The sequence below is a fragment of the Melozone crissalis genome, unplaced genomic scaffold (genome assembly GCF_028551555.1).
Source record: "Melozone crissalis strain CALT ecotype California unplaced genomic scaffold, PUWL_Pcris_2 ptg000533l_1, whole genome shotgun sequence".
NCBI lineage: Eukaryota > Metazoa > Chordata > Aves > Passeriformes > Passerellidae > Melozone > Melozone crissalis.
The window spans coordinates 19,758-37,480 of record NW_026536231.1 but is presented as its reverse complement, the minus strand read 5'-3'; the positions used below and the strand labels follow the sequence as shown (position 1 = coordinate 37,480).

General features: G+C 66.1%; 1 protein-coding gene across 2 annotated transcripts; it reads left to right on the top strand.

The window, feature by feature from the left end:
* Window positions 1-2,423: 2,423 nt before the first annotated feature.
* On the top strand, window positions 2,424-17,675 carry MARK2 (microtubule affinity regulating kinase 2). Of its 2 annotated transcripts, XM_054295136.1 has the most exons (18): window positions 2,424-2,574; window positions 7,245-7,418; window positions 8,566-8,619; window positions 8,731-8,779; window positions 8,906-8,971; window positions 9,407-9,477; window positions 9,614-9,670; window positions 10,396-10,632; window positions 11,094-11,213; window positions 11,510-11,609; window positions 11,692-11,804; window positions 12,770-12,896; window positions 13,689-13,915; window positions 14,369-14,466; window positions 14,741-15,025; window positions 16,003-16,029; window positions 16,485-16,529; window positions 17,289-17,675. In XM_054295136.1, exons 1-18 carry the CDS (start codon window positions 2,518-2,520, stop codon window positions 17,638-17,640), a joined length of 2,259 nt encoding a protein of 752 aa, XP_054151111.1. In that variant the 5' UTR covers window positions 2,424-2,517; the 3' UTR covers window positions 17,641-17,675. The 2 variants fall into 2 exon arrangements, with proteins under 2 accessions (XP_054151111.1, XP_054151113.1); XM_054295138.1 differs by lacking the exon at window positions 16,003-16,029.
* Window positions 17,676-17,723: the final 48 nt, after the last annotated feature.

Here is a 17,723-nt window from a genome sequence, read left to right as displayed (position 1 = left end):
CACAGCCCCCCCAAACTGCGCCCCCCGACCCCCCCTCGCTGCTGGGGGGGGGGGAAATGGGGGAGACCCCCCCCCCCCCCCAAAATAATAATCCACTCGTGGGGCTGTGGCTACAATAAAACACCGCGACAACGCCGGGGGCTCTGTGCTGTGACACCCCAAAAATGGCCCCGAGACCCCTCCCAGAAATGCCCCTGGGACCCCCCAAAAATGTCCCTGAGAACCCCCCAAAAGTGTCCCAAAATGTTCCCCGGGACCCCCCCCCCAAAATGCCCCCGGGAACCCCTCAAAATGTCCCTGAGACACCCCAAAAATGTCCCCAAGACACCCCAAAAATGGCCCTGGGACCCCCCCCCCCCCCCAAAATATGTCCCAAAAGGTCCCTGGGAGCCACCCCCCCCCCCCAAAAAATGTCCGGTGGTGTCCCCGGGGGTGGCGCTTTGTCCCCAGCGTCCCCCTGTCCCCGCTCACTTGGGGTGTCCCTGCAGGTGTCCCCCTGTCCCACCCTGTCCCCGCTGTCCCCTCTCACCGTTGGTGTCCCCTCGGTGTCCCCTCACGCTGTCCGGGCGCGTGGCCAGCGCGTGTCCCCCCTAAAAGGGCAGGGTCCTTAAATGAGGAGGGGGTGGCACATCCTCGAGGGACAAGGACATCCCAAATCCCTGGGGGCGTCTCAGAGGGATCCTTGGAGGGGATGGGGACACCTTAAAGGGACAGGGAGGTCCCCAATCGGATGGGGCCGTGTGGGATGGAGGGGACACCCTGAACTCCTGGGGACATTTTGAAGGGGGACACCCTGAATTCTTGGGGACATTTTAAAGGGGGGACACCCTGAACTCCTGGGGACACCCTGAACCCCTGGGGACATTTTAAAGGGGGACACGCTGAATTCTTGGGGACATTTTAAAGGGGGGACACCTTGAACTCCTGGGGACATTTTAAACGGGGACACGCTGAATTCTTGGGGACATTTTAAAGGGGGGACACCCTGAACTCCTGGGGACATTTTAAAGGCATCGGGATAATGTCAAGGGATGGAGCAACCCTCAATAGGATCAGGTCATCTTAAAGGGACAGGACCCCGTTAAAGAGCCCGGGGCCGATGACAGGGGCCGGCAAAGGGCTTGGGACCCCCCCAACAAGGGTCGGGGGGCTTCTTAAAGGGCCAGCGCCGCTCCCATTGTGCACCAAGGGCGGGTCCCACCGCACCCCCGCTCCCTCCCCCCCGTCTCGGTGCTCACCTGGGCTGGCCGGGACCGGGACCGGGACCGGGGGCTCCATGGCGAGGCCCGGGGCGGCGGGCGGGGACCGACCGGGCTGGGGACGCTGCCGTGGGGCCCCTGGGGCTCCTTTAAGGGCTCCGGGGTAAATTTAAAGGGGTCGCTCGCCTTTCCCATCCGCGCCCCTCCCCACTACGGGGGGCTACGGTGGGGGGCGATGAGGGTCCGGCAGGTCTCAGCCCATCCCCACGTCCAGAGGAGCCATTGCGAGGATTTTAATGGGGATCCCCCCATGATGGGGGAGCCCCTGGGTGCTCCCCCCCCCCAATGCACCCCCCCCTCCATCCCCCGCCCCCACCCCCAGCACCGCCCGGGGGTGCCCCGAGCGATGGGGAGCCCATGGAACCCCCTCCCCCATCCTGGCCCCGCCCCTTTGGTCCAGAGGGGGCGTGGCTGGGTGAGAACACGCCCTTCTCTGGTTGGCCACGCCCCCTCCCAGTGCTACCAGTGCAGACAAGGAGCCAAAATCAGGGAGGACCCAGGGGTCCAGCAAAGCCCCCCAAATTGGGGGAGGGTCCAGGTATCCGGAAGAGCCCCCCAAATTCGGGGAGGGTCCTGCGGTCCGGGAGAGCCCCCTCAAATTGGGGGAGGGTCCTGCGGTCCGAGCCGCCCCTCGCCCCATCCTGGGGTCCCCATCAAGGCTGGGGAGGGGGATTCGGCTCCGCTCGGGTGTTTCCGTCACGGGCGGAAGCGCCCGAAGTCTGCCGAGAGGTGTTCGGCTATTTCCGCATCCACTCGGGTGTTTCGGCCTCACTCGGCTATTTCCGGCTCCACTCGGAGTCGCGGCGGCGCGGGCGGCGCTCGGCTCTTCCCGCGGCGCTCGGCGGAAAGTACCGAAGGAAGCTTCATGTAACTCCGTGGCGGAGGCGGAAACGCTCGAAGTCTGTGACGGCCGCCAGCCGAACCTGTCCGGGCAGAGCCGAAGCGGCGCGGGGAGGCGTGTCGGGTGTTTCCGGCGCGGCGGCGGAAATGGCCGAGGGCCGGCGGCGGCCGCCATGTTGGGAGCCGCGGGGCGCTGAGGCGGCGGCGGCGGCGTGAGGAGGCGGCGGCGGCGGCCGGGCCGGGCCGGGCGGACCCCGCCCGCTCCCCCTGCTCCTCTCCCGGCCCCCCAAATGCCGCTGGCCTGGCCCCCCCCCCGCCCCCTGAGCTCCCCCGCTTCCCCTTCCCCCTCCCCGCACACCGCCTGCCGCGGCTTCCCCCTATCGCGATAGTCGCCGGCGGCGCGGGGGGGGGGGCCGCCATGTCGAGCAGCGGTCGCAGCCCTTTGCCGACCGTCAACGAGAGGGACGCGGAACAGGTGAGGGAGGGACGGCGGCGATCGGGTGGGGATGGAGGGGGAGCCGCTCCCAGCGTGAGGGGAGAGGGGCGGCCGAGGGGGAAAAGGGGAATTTTGTAAGGGGAAGAGGCGACTGAGGGATTTTTGTGAGGGGAAAAGGGGGATCTGAGGGAGGAAAAAGGGGCTTGAGGGGATCGTGAGCCGGTTTGTGAGGGGAAAAGGGGAGTTCGGGGTGGGTTTGTGGGGGGAAAAAGGGGCTCTGAGGGGCTCGGGGGCTGATTCGTGAGGGGAAAGGGGGGATCTGAGAGGGTGAAAAGGACGATTGGGGGGTCCTGGTCCCGTCCATGTGGAAAAAATGGGAACTGAGTGGATCTGAGGCGTTTGTGTGAGGGAGAAAGGGTCTTAGAGGGGCCTGAGTAATTTTGTGAGGTAAAAAGGGTGTTTGGAGGGGGACCTGGGCTGGTTTTTGAGGGAAAAAAGGGGAATCCGAGAGGGAAAAGGGGATGAGAGAGCCTGGGGCTGTTCTGTGAGGGGAACCGGGGGTTCCGTGCCCGGTTTGTGACTGCAAAGGGGATCCTGAGCTGCCCTGAGAGCGCTAAAAAGGGTCTGGGGTCTGTTTGTGAGGGGAAAGCGAGGCCCGAAAGGGATTTGAGAGATTTCCTGAGGTAAATAGAGTGTTTGGCAGGAACCTGGGTGGGTTTTTGAGCGAAAAAGGGGATTTGAGAGGGAAAATAAGGGAGTGTAAAGGGGTCTTGGGACATTTTTGGGAGTGGAAAAGGAGATCCTGGGGTGTTTTATGTGGAGAAAGGAGGGGATTTGGGGGGCTCTGGATACTTTTATGAAGGAAAAGAGGGACTGAAGGGGTTTGGGATTGTGTTGTGAGGGAAGAGGGGGCCCTGAAGGGCCTCGGGGCCCCTCTGTGAGGTCCAAAAGGGGGGTCCGAGGGTCCCCCAATTCTTTTTTCCCACCCCCATGAGGGACCCTGGGGTCTCCCAGAGCCTCCAGTGGGGTGGGGGGTCCTGAGAGTGGCCCCCTTCAGAGCTGGATTTTGTATTGGGAGAGTGCTCTGGGCCTCTCATGGAATGATCCCCTTCCCAAATTTTGGGGTCCCCTTTTGGGGTTCCCTTTAGGCCAGCAGGAGGGGTTTGTGTGCACAACCCCAAACTTTGGGGTACTATTTTGGGGTTCCCTGCAGGTCAGCAGTGAGGGTTTGTGTGCACAACCCCAGATTTTGGAGTTCCCTGCAGCAGTGGGGTTTGTGTGCACAACCCCAAATTTAGGGGTCCCATTTTGGGGTTCCCTGCAGCAGTGGGGGTTTGTGTGCACAACCCCAGATTTTGTGTGAGGGGGTCAAGCCTTGCACCCCAAATGTAGAGGGGCAGGCAGGGGGATGCCAGACCCCCCCCCCATTGAACCCCCGGGCTCTGGGATCCGCTGTGGGGTGACAAGTTTGGGGTGCCATTGTGTCCCCCCTAAGCTCCACGGCTGCACGCTCAGGCTGTGGGGGCGTCAGCCCACCCCCTTCCCCTCCCCACCCCCTTCCCTTCCCTGCCGCGCCCCCCCAAACCGGGGGGGGGCTGTGGGGGCGGCGGCAGCGCTGCTTCGGGCTCGGAGCCCTTCCCGGGATTTGGGGGGCTCGGAGGGGTGAACCCCCCCAATTCCTCCTGTTCTGATCTTGGTGAGCAGGGAACGGCCCCCCTCAGGGTGGGGAATGGGGGGCTCAGCCCCCCCCTTGTGTGTCTGGGGGTGTGAGGGGGTTTTCTTTGGGGGGTTCCCCAATTTGGGAGTGGATTTAGGGGGGCTCTGTGGGGTGAACCCCCCAAATTCCTCCTGTTCTGACCCCCGTGAGCGGGGAACAGCCCCATCCAGAGTGGGGAATTTGGGGCTCACCCCCCGTTTTGTGTCTGGGGTGTGAGGGGGTTTCCTTTGGGGGGTTCCCCAATTTGGGGTGAATTTTGGGGGTTTTTGGGGTCCCTCTCTGCCCCCAGCTCCTGTCGTTGCTGGCAGACCCCGCTGCTGGCTCAGCCCTTTTGGGGAGGGCCCGGGGGGCTCCTCAGCCCCCCCGCTGTGTGACACCCCCATTCTGGGGGGCATTTTGGGGAGATTTCCCCCGTTCCGTGACCGTGGAGCCCCCGGAGCCGGGCAGTGACCCCGGCAGGGCGCGTGGGGGCACGGGTGGCCTCGTGTCAGCGTCCCCAAAGCCGGGCCAAGGCGGTGCCACCCGTGCTGTGCCCGCGGCCGTGGCACCGAGCCCCCTCTCCTCGTTCTGGGCGCTTTTCCTTTTATTTCTGCGCCGTTATGTAACGCCAGAGGAAAATTATTCCTGGCTGGGAGATTTGGGGAGGGGGCGGCAGCGCCGCGCGGGGGGGCCGCGCATCCCCCCCGGCCCCGCAGCCGAAATCGGGGGGTCCCTCCCTGCCCCCCAGCAGCCCCCGGCCCTCCCTCACACCGAGCCCGCGCTGCTGGGCTGGGAGATAAAAAAATATCTGCAAAAACGCCTAAATTTGGCTGACATTTGAGCGGCGCCGCACGAACCGGCGCTGGCTGCCGTGCCGAGCCGGGGTCCCGGGGACACCCCAGGGCTGCCCCCAGTGCCACCAGTGGGCACCAGTTTGGGGCTGGGGACACCAGGGACTGCTTCCAGTGCCACCAGTGGGCACCAGTTTGGGGCTGGGGTCCCAGTGACACCTCAGAGCTGCTCCCAGTGCCACCAGTGGGCACCAGTTTGGGGCTGGGGTCCCAGTGACACCTCAGAGCTGCTCCCAGTGCCACCAGTGGGCACCAGTTTGGGGCTGGGGTCCCAGTGACACCTCAGAGCTGCTCCCAGTGCCACCAGCGGGCACCAGTTTGGGGCTGGGGTCCCGGGGACACCTCAGGGACCGCTCCCAGTGCCACCAGTGGGCACCAGTTAATGCTGGCAGCGTGGGTGCCCGGGATCCTCACATCTGGCTGGTGACACCACCATGGTTGTGGTGACATCATGGCAGCCCCAGTGACATCACTGCTGGGCTGGTGACATTGCCACAGCTGTGGTGACATCACTGCAGGCCTGGTGACATCACTGCTGGGCCCGGTGATGTCACTGCAGGCCTGGTGACATCACTGCTGGGCTGGTGACATCATGGCAGCCCTGGTGACATCCCTGCAGCCTCAGCACTGACACTGGTGCCACCATTCCAGTGGCCATTCCAGTGGCCATTCCAGTGGCCATTCCAATGGGAATTTAGTGGCCATTCCAGTGGCCATGTGTCCATCCCAATGCCCACCCCGGTGTCCATCCCGGTGCCCGTTCCCACCCTCCTGGCCCTGTCCCCACCGGCACAGCCCCCCCACCCCTCCCCTGCCCGCTTTCCCGTTCCCGCCCCGTTCCTGTCCCCGCCCCGCCGCTCCAGGTGTTCCCCGGCCCCACCCGCGCTGTCCCGCTGCGGCCTCAGCCCCGACCGGTCGGGCCGGTCCCCGCTCCCTCCCTCCCTCCCTCCGTCCGTCCCTCCCGGCGCTGCGCCGTGCCCAGGGTGAGTCCCCTCGTGGGGCGGGCTGGGGAAACTGAGGCACGAGGGGGCTCCGAGCCGGTACCGAGCAGCGCCGGGAGCACCGCGGCCTCCCCGGTGCCCCGTTCCCGCAGCACGGTGCCTCCTTTGCCGCGTTTGCCGTGGTTTTGGCCGCTCGGCCATCAGAGGAAATACGGGAATGCCCCGGGGGGGTTCGGGGGGTTCTGGTGCCGCGGCCCCGCCCGGGCTCGGGGGGGCTCCGGTGTCGGTGCCGCCTCAGAGGAGCCCGAGCGAATCCCGGCAGCGCGGCCAGATGGCTCCGCACGCTCCCGCCCCGTTGCCACGGCAGTTTTTTGGCAGGAATTCCCGTTTTCCCTTCACTTTTCCCACAGCACCGCGCTGGGCTTTGGGGGGAGGAGGGGAGGCTCCGGTGCGTCCCCCCCACCTCAGCGGGCCCCAAACCGGCGCCTTCTCGCCCCAAATCTCGGGGTTCGGTTGCGCCATCGCCGGCGCCTCCCCCGTGGCTTCCGCCGGCGGTTTCCTTCCCACGGAGGGGGAGCGGGGCTGTGCCCCCACAGGAACCAACCCGGACGGGTTTTGGGGGGCCCCGGGGCGGCGCCGGGCGGGGGGCTCGGCTCGGGCTCCCGCCCGCTCACGCGCTCCCGTTATCTCCGCTGTCACCGGAGCGCTGACAGCCCCGGCCGGGGGCGGCTCGCTCGCCGTCCCCGCCAAGGGAACGGCCCCAAAGCGTCCCCGAGGCCCGGGTGACCTTCGGGGGGCCCCGCGGCGCCTTTCGGGGTGCGGGAAGGGGGGGTTTGTGCCCGATTTGTACCGGGGGCTGCCCCGCTTTGGGCTGGGGGTGAGCTCTGTGCAGGGGTTTGGGTTTGGGGTGAAATCGGGGGCTTTGGGCGCTTCAGGACAGGAGCAGGGCGGGGTGGCCGCGTCCCCTCGCGGGCAGGGGGTGACACGGGTGGCACGGCGCTGTCCCCTCGCCGCCCTGGCGGCCCAGCCCGAAACCGCCGCGCTTGCGTCAGGTGCCGGCAGGTATCGGGGGCGGCTCCCGGCCGGGCCGGGCCGGGCGCGGCTCCGCCGCTCCGGACTTCGCTCCCGGCTCCTCCCGGGGCCCGCCGGGATCCCGCGGCCGGCCCCGGCTGATCGAGCGTCCCCTCGGTGTCCCCTCGGTGTCCCTCGGTGTCCCCGCAGCCCGGCGCCGTGGAGGGCAAGGGCGGCGGCAAGGCCAGCATGCTGCGGGGCCGCAACGCGGGCACGGCCGCCGAGGAGCAGCCCCACATCGGCAACTACCGGCTGCTCAAAACCATCGGCAAGGGCAACTTCGCCAAGGTCAAGCTGGCCCGGCACGTCCTCACCGGCAAGGAGGTGAGTGGGGCCCTGGTCCTGCCCCGGGCACGGCGCTGGGGGTGGCACTGCGGGCACAGGGACGGGGGGGACTGTGGTGACACCGTGTGCGGGGATGGGATCAACATGGGTGACACCGTGTGCGGGGATGGGATCGGCCCGTGGGTGACACTGCAGGGATAGGATCAGCCCCTGGGTGACACCGTGGCACAGGGACAGGCCGTGTCCTGTGGGTGACACCGTGTGTGGGGACAGGATGGGCCCGTGGGTGACACCATGGGGTGGGGATGGAATCAGCCTGTGGGTGACACTGTGGTTCAGGGACAATTTTGGGTCCTTGTCCTTGCCCCAGAAGTGCCACCACAGTGTGGGGACAGTCCCCGCTCTCCAGTGCCACCCTGCTGTGGGCACAGCTTTGTGTCCTGGTCCTTGCCCTGGGAGTGCCACCGTGGCCCAGGGGTGACTTCCTGTCCCCAGCCCTGAGTGCCACCGCGGTGTGGGGACAGCTCTGGGCTCCTGTGGGTGTCACCACGGGGACAGGCCTGCTGTCCCCATCCCATGGGTGTCACCACGGGGACAGGCCTGCTGTCCCCGTCCCATGGGTGTCACCACGGGGACAGGCCTGCTGTCCCCGTCCCATGGGTGTCACCACGGGGACAGGCCTGCTGTCCCCATCCCATGGGTGTCACCACGGGGACAGGCCTGCTGTCCCCATCCCATGGGTGGCACCACGGGGACAGGCCTGCTGTCCCCATCCCATGGGTGGCACCGCAGGGACAGGCCTGCTGTCCCCATCCCATGGGTGGCACCGCGGGGATAGTTCTGCTGTCCCCATCCCATGGGTGGCACCACGGGGACAGGCCTGCTGTCCCCATCCCATGGGTGGCACCGCAGGGACAGGCCTGCTGTCCCCATCCCATGGGTGGCACCGTGCTGTGGGGACAGCTCTGGTCCCTGCCCTGGGAGTGCCACCTGGCACAGGAAGGAGCTTCCTGCTCCTCAGCTGTGACTGTCACCGTGCTGTGGGGACACTTCTGGGTCCTGGTCCTTGTCCCTGTGAGTGCCACCATGGCACAGGGATGGTGCCAAGCTCTCGGTCCTCATCCCATGAGTGCCACCAGGGTGTGGGGACATCCCCGGGGACACTGACCCCGTTCTCCCCCCACAGGTGGCCGTGAAAATCATTGACAAGACGCAGCTCAACTCCTCCAGCCTGCAGAAGGTGAGGTGCTGTCACCCTGGGGAGGGGGTCACAGCCGATTTTGGGGTGACAAATCCGGGATTGTCCCCTCTGACACCCCCAAAATCCCCCCTGTCCCTGTCCCTGTCACAGCTCTTCAGGGAAGTGCGGATCATGAAGGTCCTGAACCATCCCAACATAGGTGAGACCCCCAGACCCCCTCAGATGTATCCCAACCCTTTTGGGGGTGTCCCCCACCCCTTTGGGGGTGTCCCCCACATTTTGGGGGGGGTCCCAGGGGTCTCCAACCCCCCCGACCCCCTTGCAGTGAAGCTCTTTGAGGTGATCGAGACGGAGAAGACGCTGTACCTGGTCATGGAGTACGCCAGCGGGGGTGAGTGGGGGATTTGGGGGGTCCTGGGGGTTTGGGGGGGTCACAGGAATTGGGGGGGAACCTTGGAGTGCCCCTCACCCCCACCCTGTGCCCCCCAGGTGAGGTGTTCCATTACCTGCCGTGGATTTGGGGGATATTTTTGGGGGATATTTGGGATGATATTTTGAGAACGTTTTGGGATATTTTTGGGGGATTTTTTTGGGGTGTCCTGACCCAAGTGTGTCCCCCCTCCGGGTGAGGTGTTCGATTACCTGCCGTGGATTTGGGGATATTTTTGGGGGATATTTTCTGGGAATATTTGGGATGATATTTTGTGAATGTTTTGGGGTTTTTTTGGGGAATATTTGGGATGATATTTTGTGAATGTTTTAGGCTATTTTTGGGGATATTTTGGGATATTTTTGGGGTGTCCTGACCCGGGTTTCCCCCCCCCAGGTGAGGTGTTCGATTACCTGGTGGCCCACGGGCGCATGAAGGAGAAGGAGGCGCGGGCCAAGTTCCGACAGGTCTGGGGGGGGGGGTGAAGCCCTTGGGCACCCCCAAAAGGGTTGGGGACCCCCCCCGGTGTCCCCAATGGGGCTGGGGGTGTCCCTGTGCCTCCCAACCCGGGCTGGGCCCCCCTGACACCCCCCTGTCCTGCAGATAGTGTCGGCCGTGCAGTACTGCCACCAGAAATTCATTGTGCACAGGGACCTCAAGGTGAGCAGCCCCCCCTGGGACCCCAAAACGGCACCCAGACACCCCCGGGACCCCCAAAACGGCACCCTGGGACCCCCGGGACCCCCAAAACGGCACCCTGGGAACCCTGGGACCCCCAAAACGGCACCCAGACACCCCCGGGACCCCCAAAACGGCACCCTGGGACCCCCGGGACCCCCAAAACGGCACCCTGGGAACCCTGGGACCCCCAAAACGGCACCCAGACACCCCCGGGACCCCCAAAACGGCACCCTGGGACCCCCAAAACGGCACCCAGACACCCCCGGGACCCCCAAAACGGCACCCTGGGAACCCTGGGACCCCCAAAACGGCACCCAGACACCCCCGGGACCCCCAAAACGGCACCCTGGGAACCCTGGGACCCCCAAAACGGCACCCAGACACCCCCGGGACCCCCAAAACAGCACTGTGACAGCCCTGGGATCCTCCAGACACCCCCGGGACCCCCAAAACGGCACCCTGGGAACCCTGGGACCCCCAGAATCACACTCAGGCACCCCTGAGCCCCCCAAACCAGCCCCATGTGCACCCCAAACCCCTCCAGACCCCAATGACCCCTCCTGGGCTGCTCTCCCTGCCCGGGCCAGGCTGAGAACCAACACCCGGATCCCGTCCCAGTGTCCCCATTCCTGTGACAATGTCCCCATTGATGTCCCACTATCCCTGTCCCTGATGATGTCCCCAATGTCCCCAAATGTCCCCAGGCCGAGAACCTGCTGCTGGACGCCGACATGAACATCAAGATCGCGGATTTCGGCTTCAGCAACGAGTTCACGTTCGGGAACAAGCTGGACACGTTCTGCGGCTCGCCGCCCTACGCCGCCCCCGAGCTCTTCCAGGGCAAGAAGTACGACGGGCCCGAGGTGGACGTGTGGAGCCTGGGGGTCATCCTGTACACGCTGGTCAGCGGCTCGCTGCCCTTCGACGGCCAGAACCTCAAGGTGGGCACTCGCTTTGGGGTCACCGTGGGGATTTTGGGGTCACCATGGGTGGTTTGAGGTCACTGTGGGTGATTTTGGGGTCTCCGTGATGGTTTGGTGGTGACCATGGGTGGGTTTGGGGTCACTGTGAGTGGTTTGTGAGTTGCCACGGGTGGTTTTGGGGTCACCATGGGTAGTTTAGGATCCCTCTTGGTGGTTTTGGGGTGCCCATGGGTGGTTTGGTGGCCCAGCAGGTGTTTCAGGGTCCTGTGGGTGGCTTTAGAGTGGTCACAAGTGATTTTTGAGGTGTCTTCAGTGGTTCTGGGGAGCCCACGGGTGACTTTGAGGCTCTCAGGTGGTTTCGGGGGTCTCGGGTGTTTTTGGGGTCCCCACGGTGTTTTCGGGGTTCCCATGGGTGGTTTTGGGGTCCCCACGGTGTCTTTGGGATGTTTTTGGGGTGCCCACGGTGCGTGTGCCCCCAGGAGCTGCGGGAGCGCGTGCTGCGGGGCAAGTACCGCATCCCCTTCTACATGTCCACGGACTGCGAGAACCTGCTCAAGAAATTCCTGATCCTCAACCCCACCAAGAGGGGCACCCTGGAGGTGAGGGGACCCCAGCTTCAGCCTGGGACCTTCTGGGGGCCCCCAAATTCTTCCTGGGACCCCCAGCTTCATCCTGGACCCCCCAGCTTCAGCCTGGGACCTTCTGGGCACCCCCAACGTCATCCTGGGACCCCCAATGGCACCCCAGGACCTTCTGGGGACCCCCAAGTTCATTCTGGGACCCCCAGCGTGGTTCTGAGAATCTCAGAGCCCCCCTCAATCACCCCAAACCCCCCTGGGGATCCTGCAGCGTCCCCAAAGTGTCCCCAGAGGTGACGTGTCCCCCGTGTCCCCAGCAAATCATGAAGGACCGCTGGATGAACGTGGGCCACGAGGACGACGAGCTGAAGCCCTACATGGAGCCCGTGCCTGACTACAAGGACCCCCGCAGGACAGGTGGGACCCCCGGGCAGCCCTGGGGACACGGGGACACCCCGGTGTCCCCGTCACCCCCCCTGAGGGCGCCGTCACCCCCCAGAGCTGATGGTGTCCATGGGCTACACGCGGGAGGAGATCCAGGAGTCGCTGGTGGGGCAGAAGTACAACGAGGTGATGGCCACGTACCTGCTGCTGGACCACAAGAGCTCCGAGGTGGGGACACTGGGGACACTCTGGGGACATTGGGGGACACTGGGGACACATTGGGGAAACTGGGGCATGGCAGGGACACCAGGGAATGGCAGGAGTACAACGAGGTGATGGCCACGTACCTGCGGCTGGACCACAAGAGCTCCGACGTGGGGACATTGGGGACACTGGGGGGTGGCAGGGACACTGGGGACGCTGTGGGGTCAGCAGGGACACTGGGGGGACATGGGAAGAGTGACAAGGACACATAATGGTGCGGGGTCACTGAGATGTGAGGGGATGTGGGGACGCTGAGGTGACACGGGCAGGGACAGGTGACAAGGGGATACTGGAGGTCATTGGGATGAAGAGGGGACACGGTGACAAGGACACATTGTGATCGTGCAGCATCACTGAGATGTGAGGGGACACGGGGACACCGAGGTGACACGGGGACACGGGCAGGGACATGGGGACACTGAGAGGATGGGGGGGACACAGGGGACACCGTTCCCTGTCATGCCCTGTCCCCATGCTGTCCCCAGCTGTGCCATGGTGGCACATCCCTGTCCCCATCCCTGCCTGGCGGGTGTCCCCTGTGTCCCCGTACATGTCCCCATGTCCCCAGCTGGAGGACAGCCTGTCCCTCAAGGCCCCCGTGTCCCTGTGTCCCCATACATGTCCCCAATGTCCCCAATGTCCCCAGCTGGAGGACAGCCTGGCCCTCAAGCCCCCCGTGTCCCTGTGTCCCCATACATGTTCCCAATGTCCCCATACATGTCCCCAGTGTCCCCAATGTCCCCAGCTGGAGGACAGCCTGTCTCTCAAGCCCCACATGTCCCCAATGTCCCCATGTGTCCCCAGTGTCCCCAGCTGGAGGACAGCCTGTCTCTCAAGCCCCACATGTCCCCAATGTCCCCAATGTCCCCAGCTGGAGGACAGCCTGTCTCTCAAGCCCCACATGTCCCCAATGTCCCCAATGTCCCCAGCTGGAGGACAGCCTGTCTCTCAAGCCCCGCGTGGCCCCGGAGGTCGCCAACAGCTCGGGCCCCTCCCCCGCGCACAAGGTGCAGCGCAGCGTGTCAGCGAACCCCAAACGGAGAGTGAGCGACCAGGGTGAGACCCCAGACCCAAAATAGGGGACAGGGACCCCAAAATGGGGACAGGAACCCCAAACGGAGAGTGAGCGACCAGGGTGAGACCCCAGACCCAAAATAGGGGACAGGGACCCCAAAATGGGGACAGGGACCCCAAACGGAGAGTGAGCGACCAGGGTGAGACCCCAGACCCAAAATAGGGGACAGGGACCCCAAAATGGGGACAGGGACCCCAGACGGAGAGTGAGCGACCAGGGTGAGACCCCAGACCCAAATGGGGACACGGGGGGTCAGCGACCAGGGTGAGACCTCCAAGAGTGAAACCCCAAATGGGACTGGGGCTGTGGGTGGTGCCTCCCTCAGAGCCCTCACGGGGCGGTTTTAGGGTCACTTTTGGGGCGGTTTTGGGGTTGGTTTTGGGGCAGTTTTGGGGGTGGTGTGGGGGCAGTTTTGGGGTGGTTTTGGGTCCATTTTGGGGGCGGTTTGGGGGTGGTTTTGGGAGCGGTTTTAGGGTCATTTTTGGGGCTGTTTTGGGGCCGGTTTTGGGGTTGGTTTTGGGGCAGTTTGGGGATCGTTTTGGGTCCATTTTGGGGGTGATTTTGGGGCCGGGTTTCGGGGGTGGTTTTGGGTCCATTTTGGGGGTGATTTTGGGGCCGGGTTTCGGGGGTGGTTTTGGGTCCATTTTGGGGGTGATTTTGGGGCCGGGTTTCGGGGCCGTTCCGTGTGACCCGCCCCCCCAGTGATCAGCGGGCGAAGGGGATGGGGTCTCCCCCTGGGACCCCCACCCTGACCGCCCCTCCCTCCGCCCCAGCCGGGCTCTCCATCCCCACCTCGGCCTCGTACTCGAAGAAAACGCAGGCGGCCAACGCCGAGAACAAGCGGGGAGGAGGAGGAGGAGGAGCGGGAGGAGGAGGAGGAGGAGCCGGGGAGGAAGAGGGCGGCGGGGGCGGGGGGCGCCGCGCCGGCAGCACGGCCAAGGTGCCCCCGAGCCCCCTGCCCGGCCTGGAGCGCTCCAAGGGCACCCCCTCCCCATCCACGGTCAGTGCCCAATGGGAGGTGGGCGGGGGGACCCCAAAACCTGGGACCCCCCCATGGATTTGGGGAGGGGGGCACCAACACCTGGAATCCCCCTGGATTTGGGGAGGGGGTCCCCAACATCTAAAACCCCTGGATTTGGGAAAATTTTGGTGCCGAGGGGGGTTCCCAACATCTGGAACCCCTGGATTTGGGGGAATTTGGGTGGGAGGGGGGTCCCCAACACTTAGACCCCCTGGATTTGGGGAGGGGGGTCCCCAACACCTGACCCCCCCCACATTAGGGGTCAGCACCTGCCGGGCTGGGGATGGGGGGTGTCCATCCCTGGGTCCCCCGGGGTGGGTCTGGGGTCTCTGGGTGCCCCGTGCAGGCTCCCCCGGTCCCGTGGGTGCTGTTTGGGGGTCGGGGACCCCCGTGCCCCCCCCAGCCCCCCCATTTCCGCGTCCCCCCCCACAGAACAGCGTCCTGTCCACGGGCACCGCGCGCAGCCGCAACTCGCCCCTGCCGGAGCGCGCCAGCCTGGGCCAGAGCTCGCTGCAGAACGGCAAGGACAGGTGGGGACCCCTCCCCAGGGACCCCCCGGCCTGCCCCCAACACGGGGGGGGGGTCCCGGGGGGAACGGGGCGGAGATGGCGGGTGGGCGACGCCCCCCAGCCCCACATTGCTGCGTTCAGTGGGGGCCGGGGGGGCTCTGAGGGGGCCCCCGGGGGCAGCAACGTCCCCCATTTAGGGTCTGGGGGTGCCCCTGGGCGTCGGGGGGGTCTCAGGGCTGTCCCAGGGTGTCGGGGTCTCAGGGGTGCCCCTAACTCGGTGTCTGTCCCCCCGCAGCGCCGCCCCCCCCCGGGTCCCGGCCGCCTCCCCCTCGGCGCACAACGTCAGCCAGGGCGGGGGTCCCGCGGAGCGGCCCAGCTTCCCGCGGGGGGTCTCGAGCCGCAGCACGTTCCACGCGGGGCAGCTGCGAGCGCCCCGGGACCCCCGGGACCCCCGGGACCCCCTGCCCTACGCGCTGCCCCCCGGGCTGCCCCCGCCCGCCTCGCCCTCGGGCGCCAGCCAGGGCCGGCGCGGGCCCTCGGCCAGCCTGTTCAGCAAGTTCACCTCCAAGTTCGTGCGCAGGTGAGCTCGCCCGGGTGCCACCTGGGGCACCTGTGTCGCCTGTGCGTGCCCCGGGCTCTCGGTGCCCCCTTGGTGTCCCCTCCCGTGTCCCTCCCGGTGTGTTCTGGGCTCTCGCTGTCCCCTCCTGTGTCCCCCGGTGCTCTCACTGCCCCTCAGTGTCACCTGCGTGTCCCCTGGTGTTTTCTGGGCTCCCGCTGTCCCCTTGGTGTCACCTCCTGTGTCCCCTGTTGTGTTCCCCTGGGCTCTCAGTGTCCCCTCGGTGTCCCCTGGCTGTGCCCTTTGTGGTTTGTTCCCCTCGGTGTGTCCTGGGCTCGGTGTCCCCCCCTCGGTGTCACCTCCAGGGCTTCTCTGTCCCCTCTCAGGGCTCCTCGGTGTCCCCCAGGTCCCTTCTGTGTTTCGGTGTCCCCTCCCTCAGGTGTCCCCTCCCTCAGGTGTCCCCTCGGTGCTCTCAGGGCTTCTCTGTTCTTCTCCTCCCTCTGTGTCCCCTCCTGTCCCTCACGCTGTCCCCTCGGGGACCCCCCATGTCCCTTCCTGTCCCCTGAACTGGGGACGCCCCATGTCCCCCCACCGTGTCCCCTCCTGTCCCTGAATGTCCCATTGGGAACCCCCCCATGTCCCCCCCTGTCCCTCTGTCCCCACAGACCCTTTGGGGCTGTTGGTGCTGCTTTCCCCCCCCGTCCCCTCCTGTCCCACTGGGGACCCCCCATATCCCTGAATGTCCCTTTGGGGACACCCCAAGTCCCTGCTGTGTCCCCTTTGGGACCCCCGTGTCCCCCCACGTCCCCTTTGGGACCCCCCCACGGTCCCTCTGTCCCCACAGACCCTGGGTTGGGGGTGTTGGTGCTGTTTCCCCCCCTGTCCCCCCTCGTCCCCTCTGGGGGGTTTGGGGGGGGTCTCGGGGGGGGAGGGGGTGGCTCTGTCCCCGCCCCCTCCCCTCCCCCCCCCAACGCCCCCTTCTCTTCTGTTTGTCTTTGTAGAAATCTGTCTTTCAGGTTTGCCAGAAGGTAGGGCCGCGCCGGACCCCGCATGGCACCCCAAAAACACCCAGAGACCCCTAAACACCCCCAGGGCACCCCAAAACCCCCCAGAGCGCCCCTTAAAACCCCCACAGAGACCCCCAAAAACACCCCAGAGACCCCCAAAACCCCCCAGAGACCCCCAAAAACACCCCAAAACCACCCCAAAAACCCCCCCAGAGCCCCCCAAAACCCCCTGGACCCCCCCAAACCAGCCCCCGGCCCCTCCCCAGAGCTGCACGGCCCCGCATGGCGCCCCCTCTCCCCGCTTGTCCGTCCGTCCGTCTGTCCGTGTGTCCCCCCCGCGTGTCCGTGTGTCCCCCCCGCCCCTCCCCCCCCCAGTGCTGTCTGTGCCCCCCCGGGGGTGGGGGAGGGGATGGGGGAGGGGCTGTGCCCCCCCAGCCCCCCCCGGCTGAGCTGGGCCCCCCCTTTTGTCTCCCGAGGAACCCCCACGAGCCCGAGAGCAAGGAGAGGGTGGAGACCCTCAGGTGAGCGGGGACACCTGGGGACATCTGGGGACACCTGGGGACACTTTGGGGACACCCTGGGGATATCCTGGGGACACCTGGGGACACCCTGGGGATATCCTGGGGACATCTGGGGACACCCTGGGGACACCCTGGGGACACCCTGGGGACATCCTGGGGACACCTGGGGACACCTGGGGACACCTGGGGACATCCTGGGGACACCTGGGGACACCTGGGGACATCTGGGGACACCCTGGGGACACCCTGGGGACATCCTGGGGACACCTGGGGACACCTGGGGACATCTGGGGACACCCTGGGGACACTTTGGGGACACTTTGGGGACACCTGGGGATATCCTGGGGACACTTTGGGGACACCTGGGGGACACCTGAGGATATCCTGGGGACACCCTGGGGACATTTTGGGGACACCTGGGGACACCCGGGGATATCCTGGGGACACCTGGGGACACTTTGGGGACACCTGGGGGACACCTGGGGACACCCGGGGACACCCTGGGGACACCTGGGGACACCTTGGAGACACCTGGGGACACCCTGGGGACACCCTGGGGACATCTTGGCTTGGGACACCCTGGGGTCTTTGTGACACTGCTGGGGGCACCTTGGGGACATCCCAGGATCCCTGTGCCACCTTGAGGACACCCCTGGAACACCTCGGGGACACCCTGGGGACACCTGCGGACACCCTTGGGGACACATGGGGACATCTCGGGGACACCCTGGATGCCCTTAACCCCCCATTTCCCCCCAGACCCGCGGTGGGCCCCGACAAGGACCCCCGCGACGCCGGGCGCGACGCCAAGCCGCGCTCGCTGCGCTTCACGTGGAGCATGAAGACCACGAGCTCGCTGGAGCCCGGGGAGATGCTGCGCGAGATCCGCAAGGTGCTGGACGCCAACAGCTGCCGCTGCGAGCCCCAGGAGCGCTTCGTGCTGCTGTGCGCCCACGGCGCGCCCGGGCACGACTCCTTCGTGCAGTGGGAGATGGAGGTGTGCAAGCTGCCCCGGCTCTCGCTCAACGGCGTCCGCTTCAAGCGCATCGCCGGCACCTCCATGGCCTTCAAGAACATCGCCTCCAAGGTGGCCAACGAGCTCAAGCTCTGAGCCACGGCGGGGACGGCTGGGGCGGCCACGGAGCTCCGGGGACGCGGACGCGGACGCGGTGACCCGGCAGCGCCTCCAAGGTG

Bases quoted from the DNA above. Each gene is read 5' to 3' on its own strand.
- MARK2 (XM_054295136.1), top strand. From the start codon at position 2,518: ATGTCGAGCAGCGGTCGCAGCCCTTTGCCGACCGTCAACGAGAGGGAC. The intron at 7,419-8,565 runs GTGAGTGGGGCC...CTCCCCCCACAG, and splicing joins ACGTCCTCACCGGCAAGGAG to GTGGCCGTGAAAATCATTGA. The intron at 9,478-9,613 runs GTCTGGGGGGGG...CCTGTCCTGCAG, and splicing joins CGCGGGCCAAGTTCCGACAG to ATAGTGTCGGCCGTGCAGTA.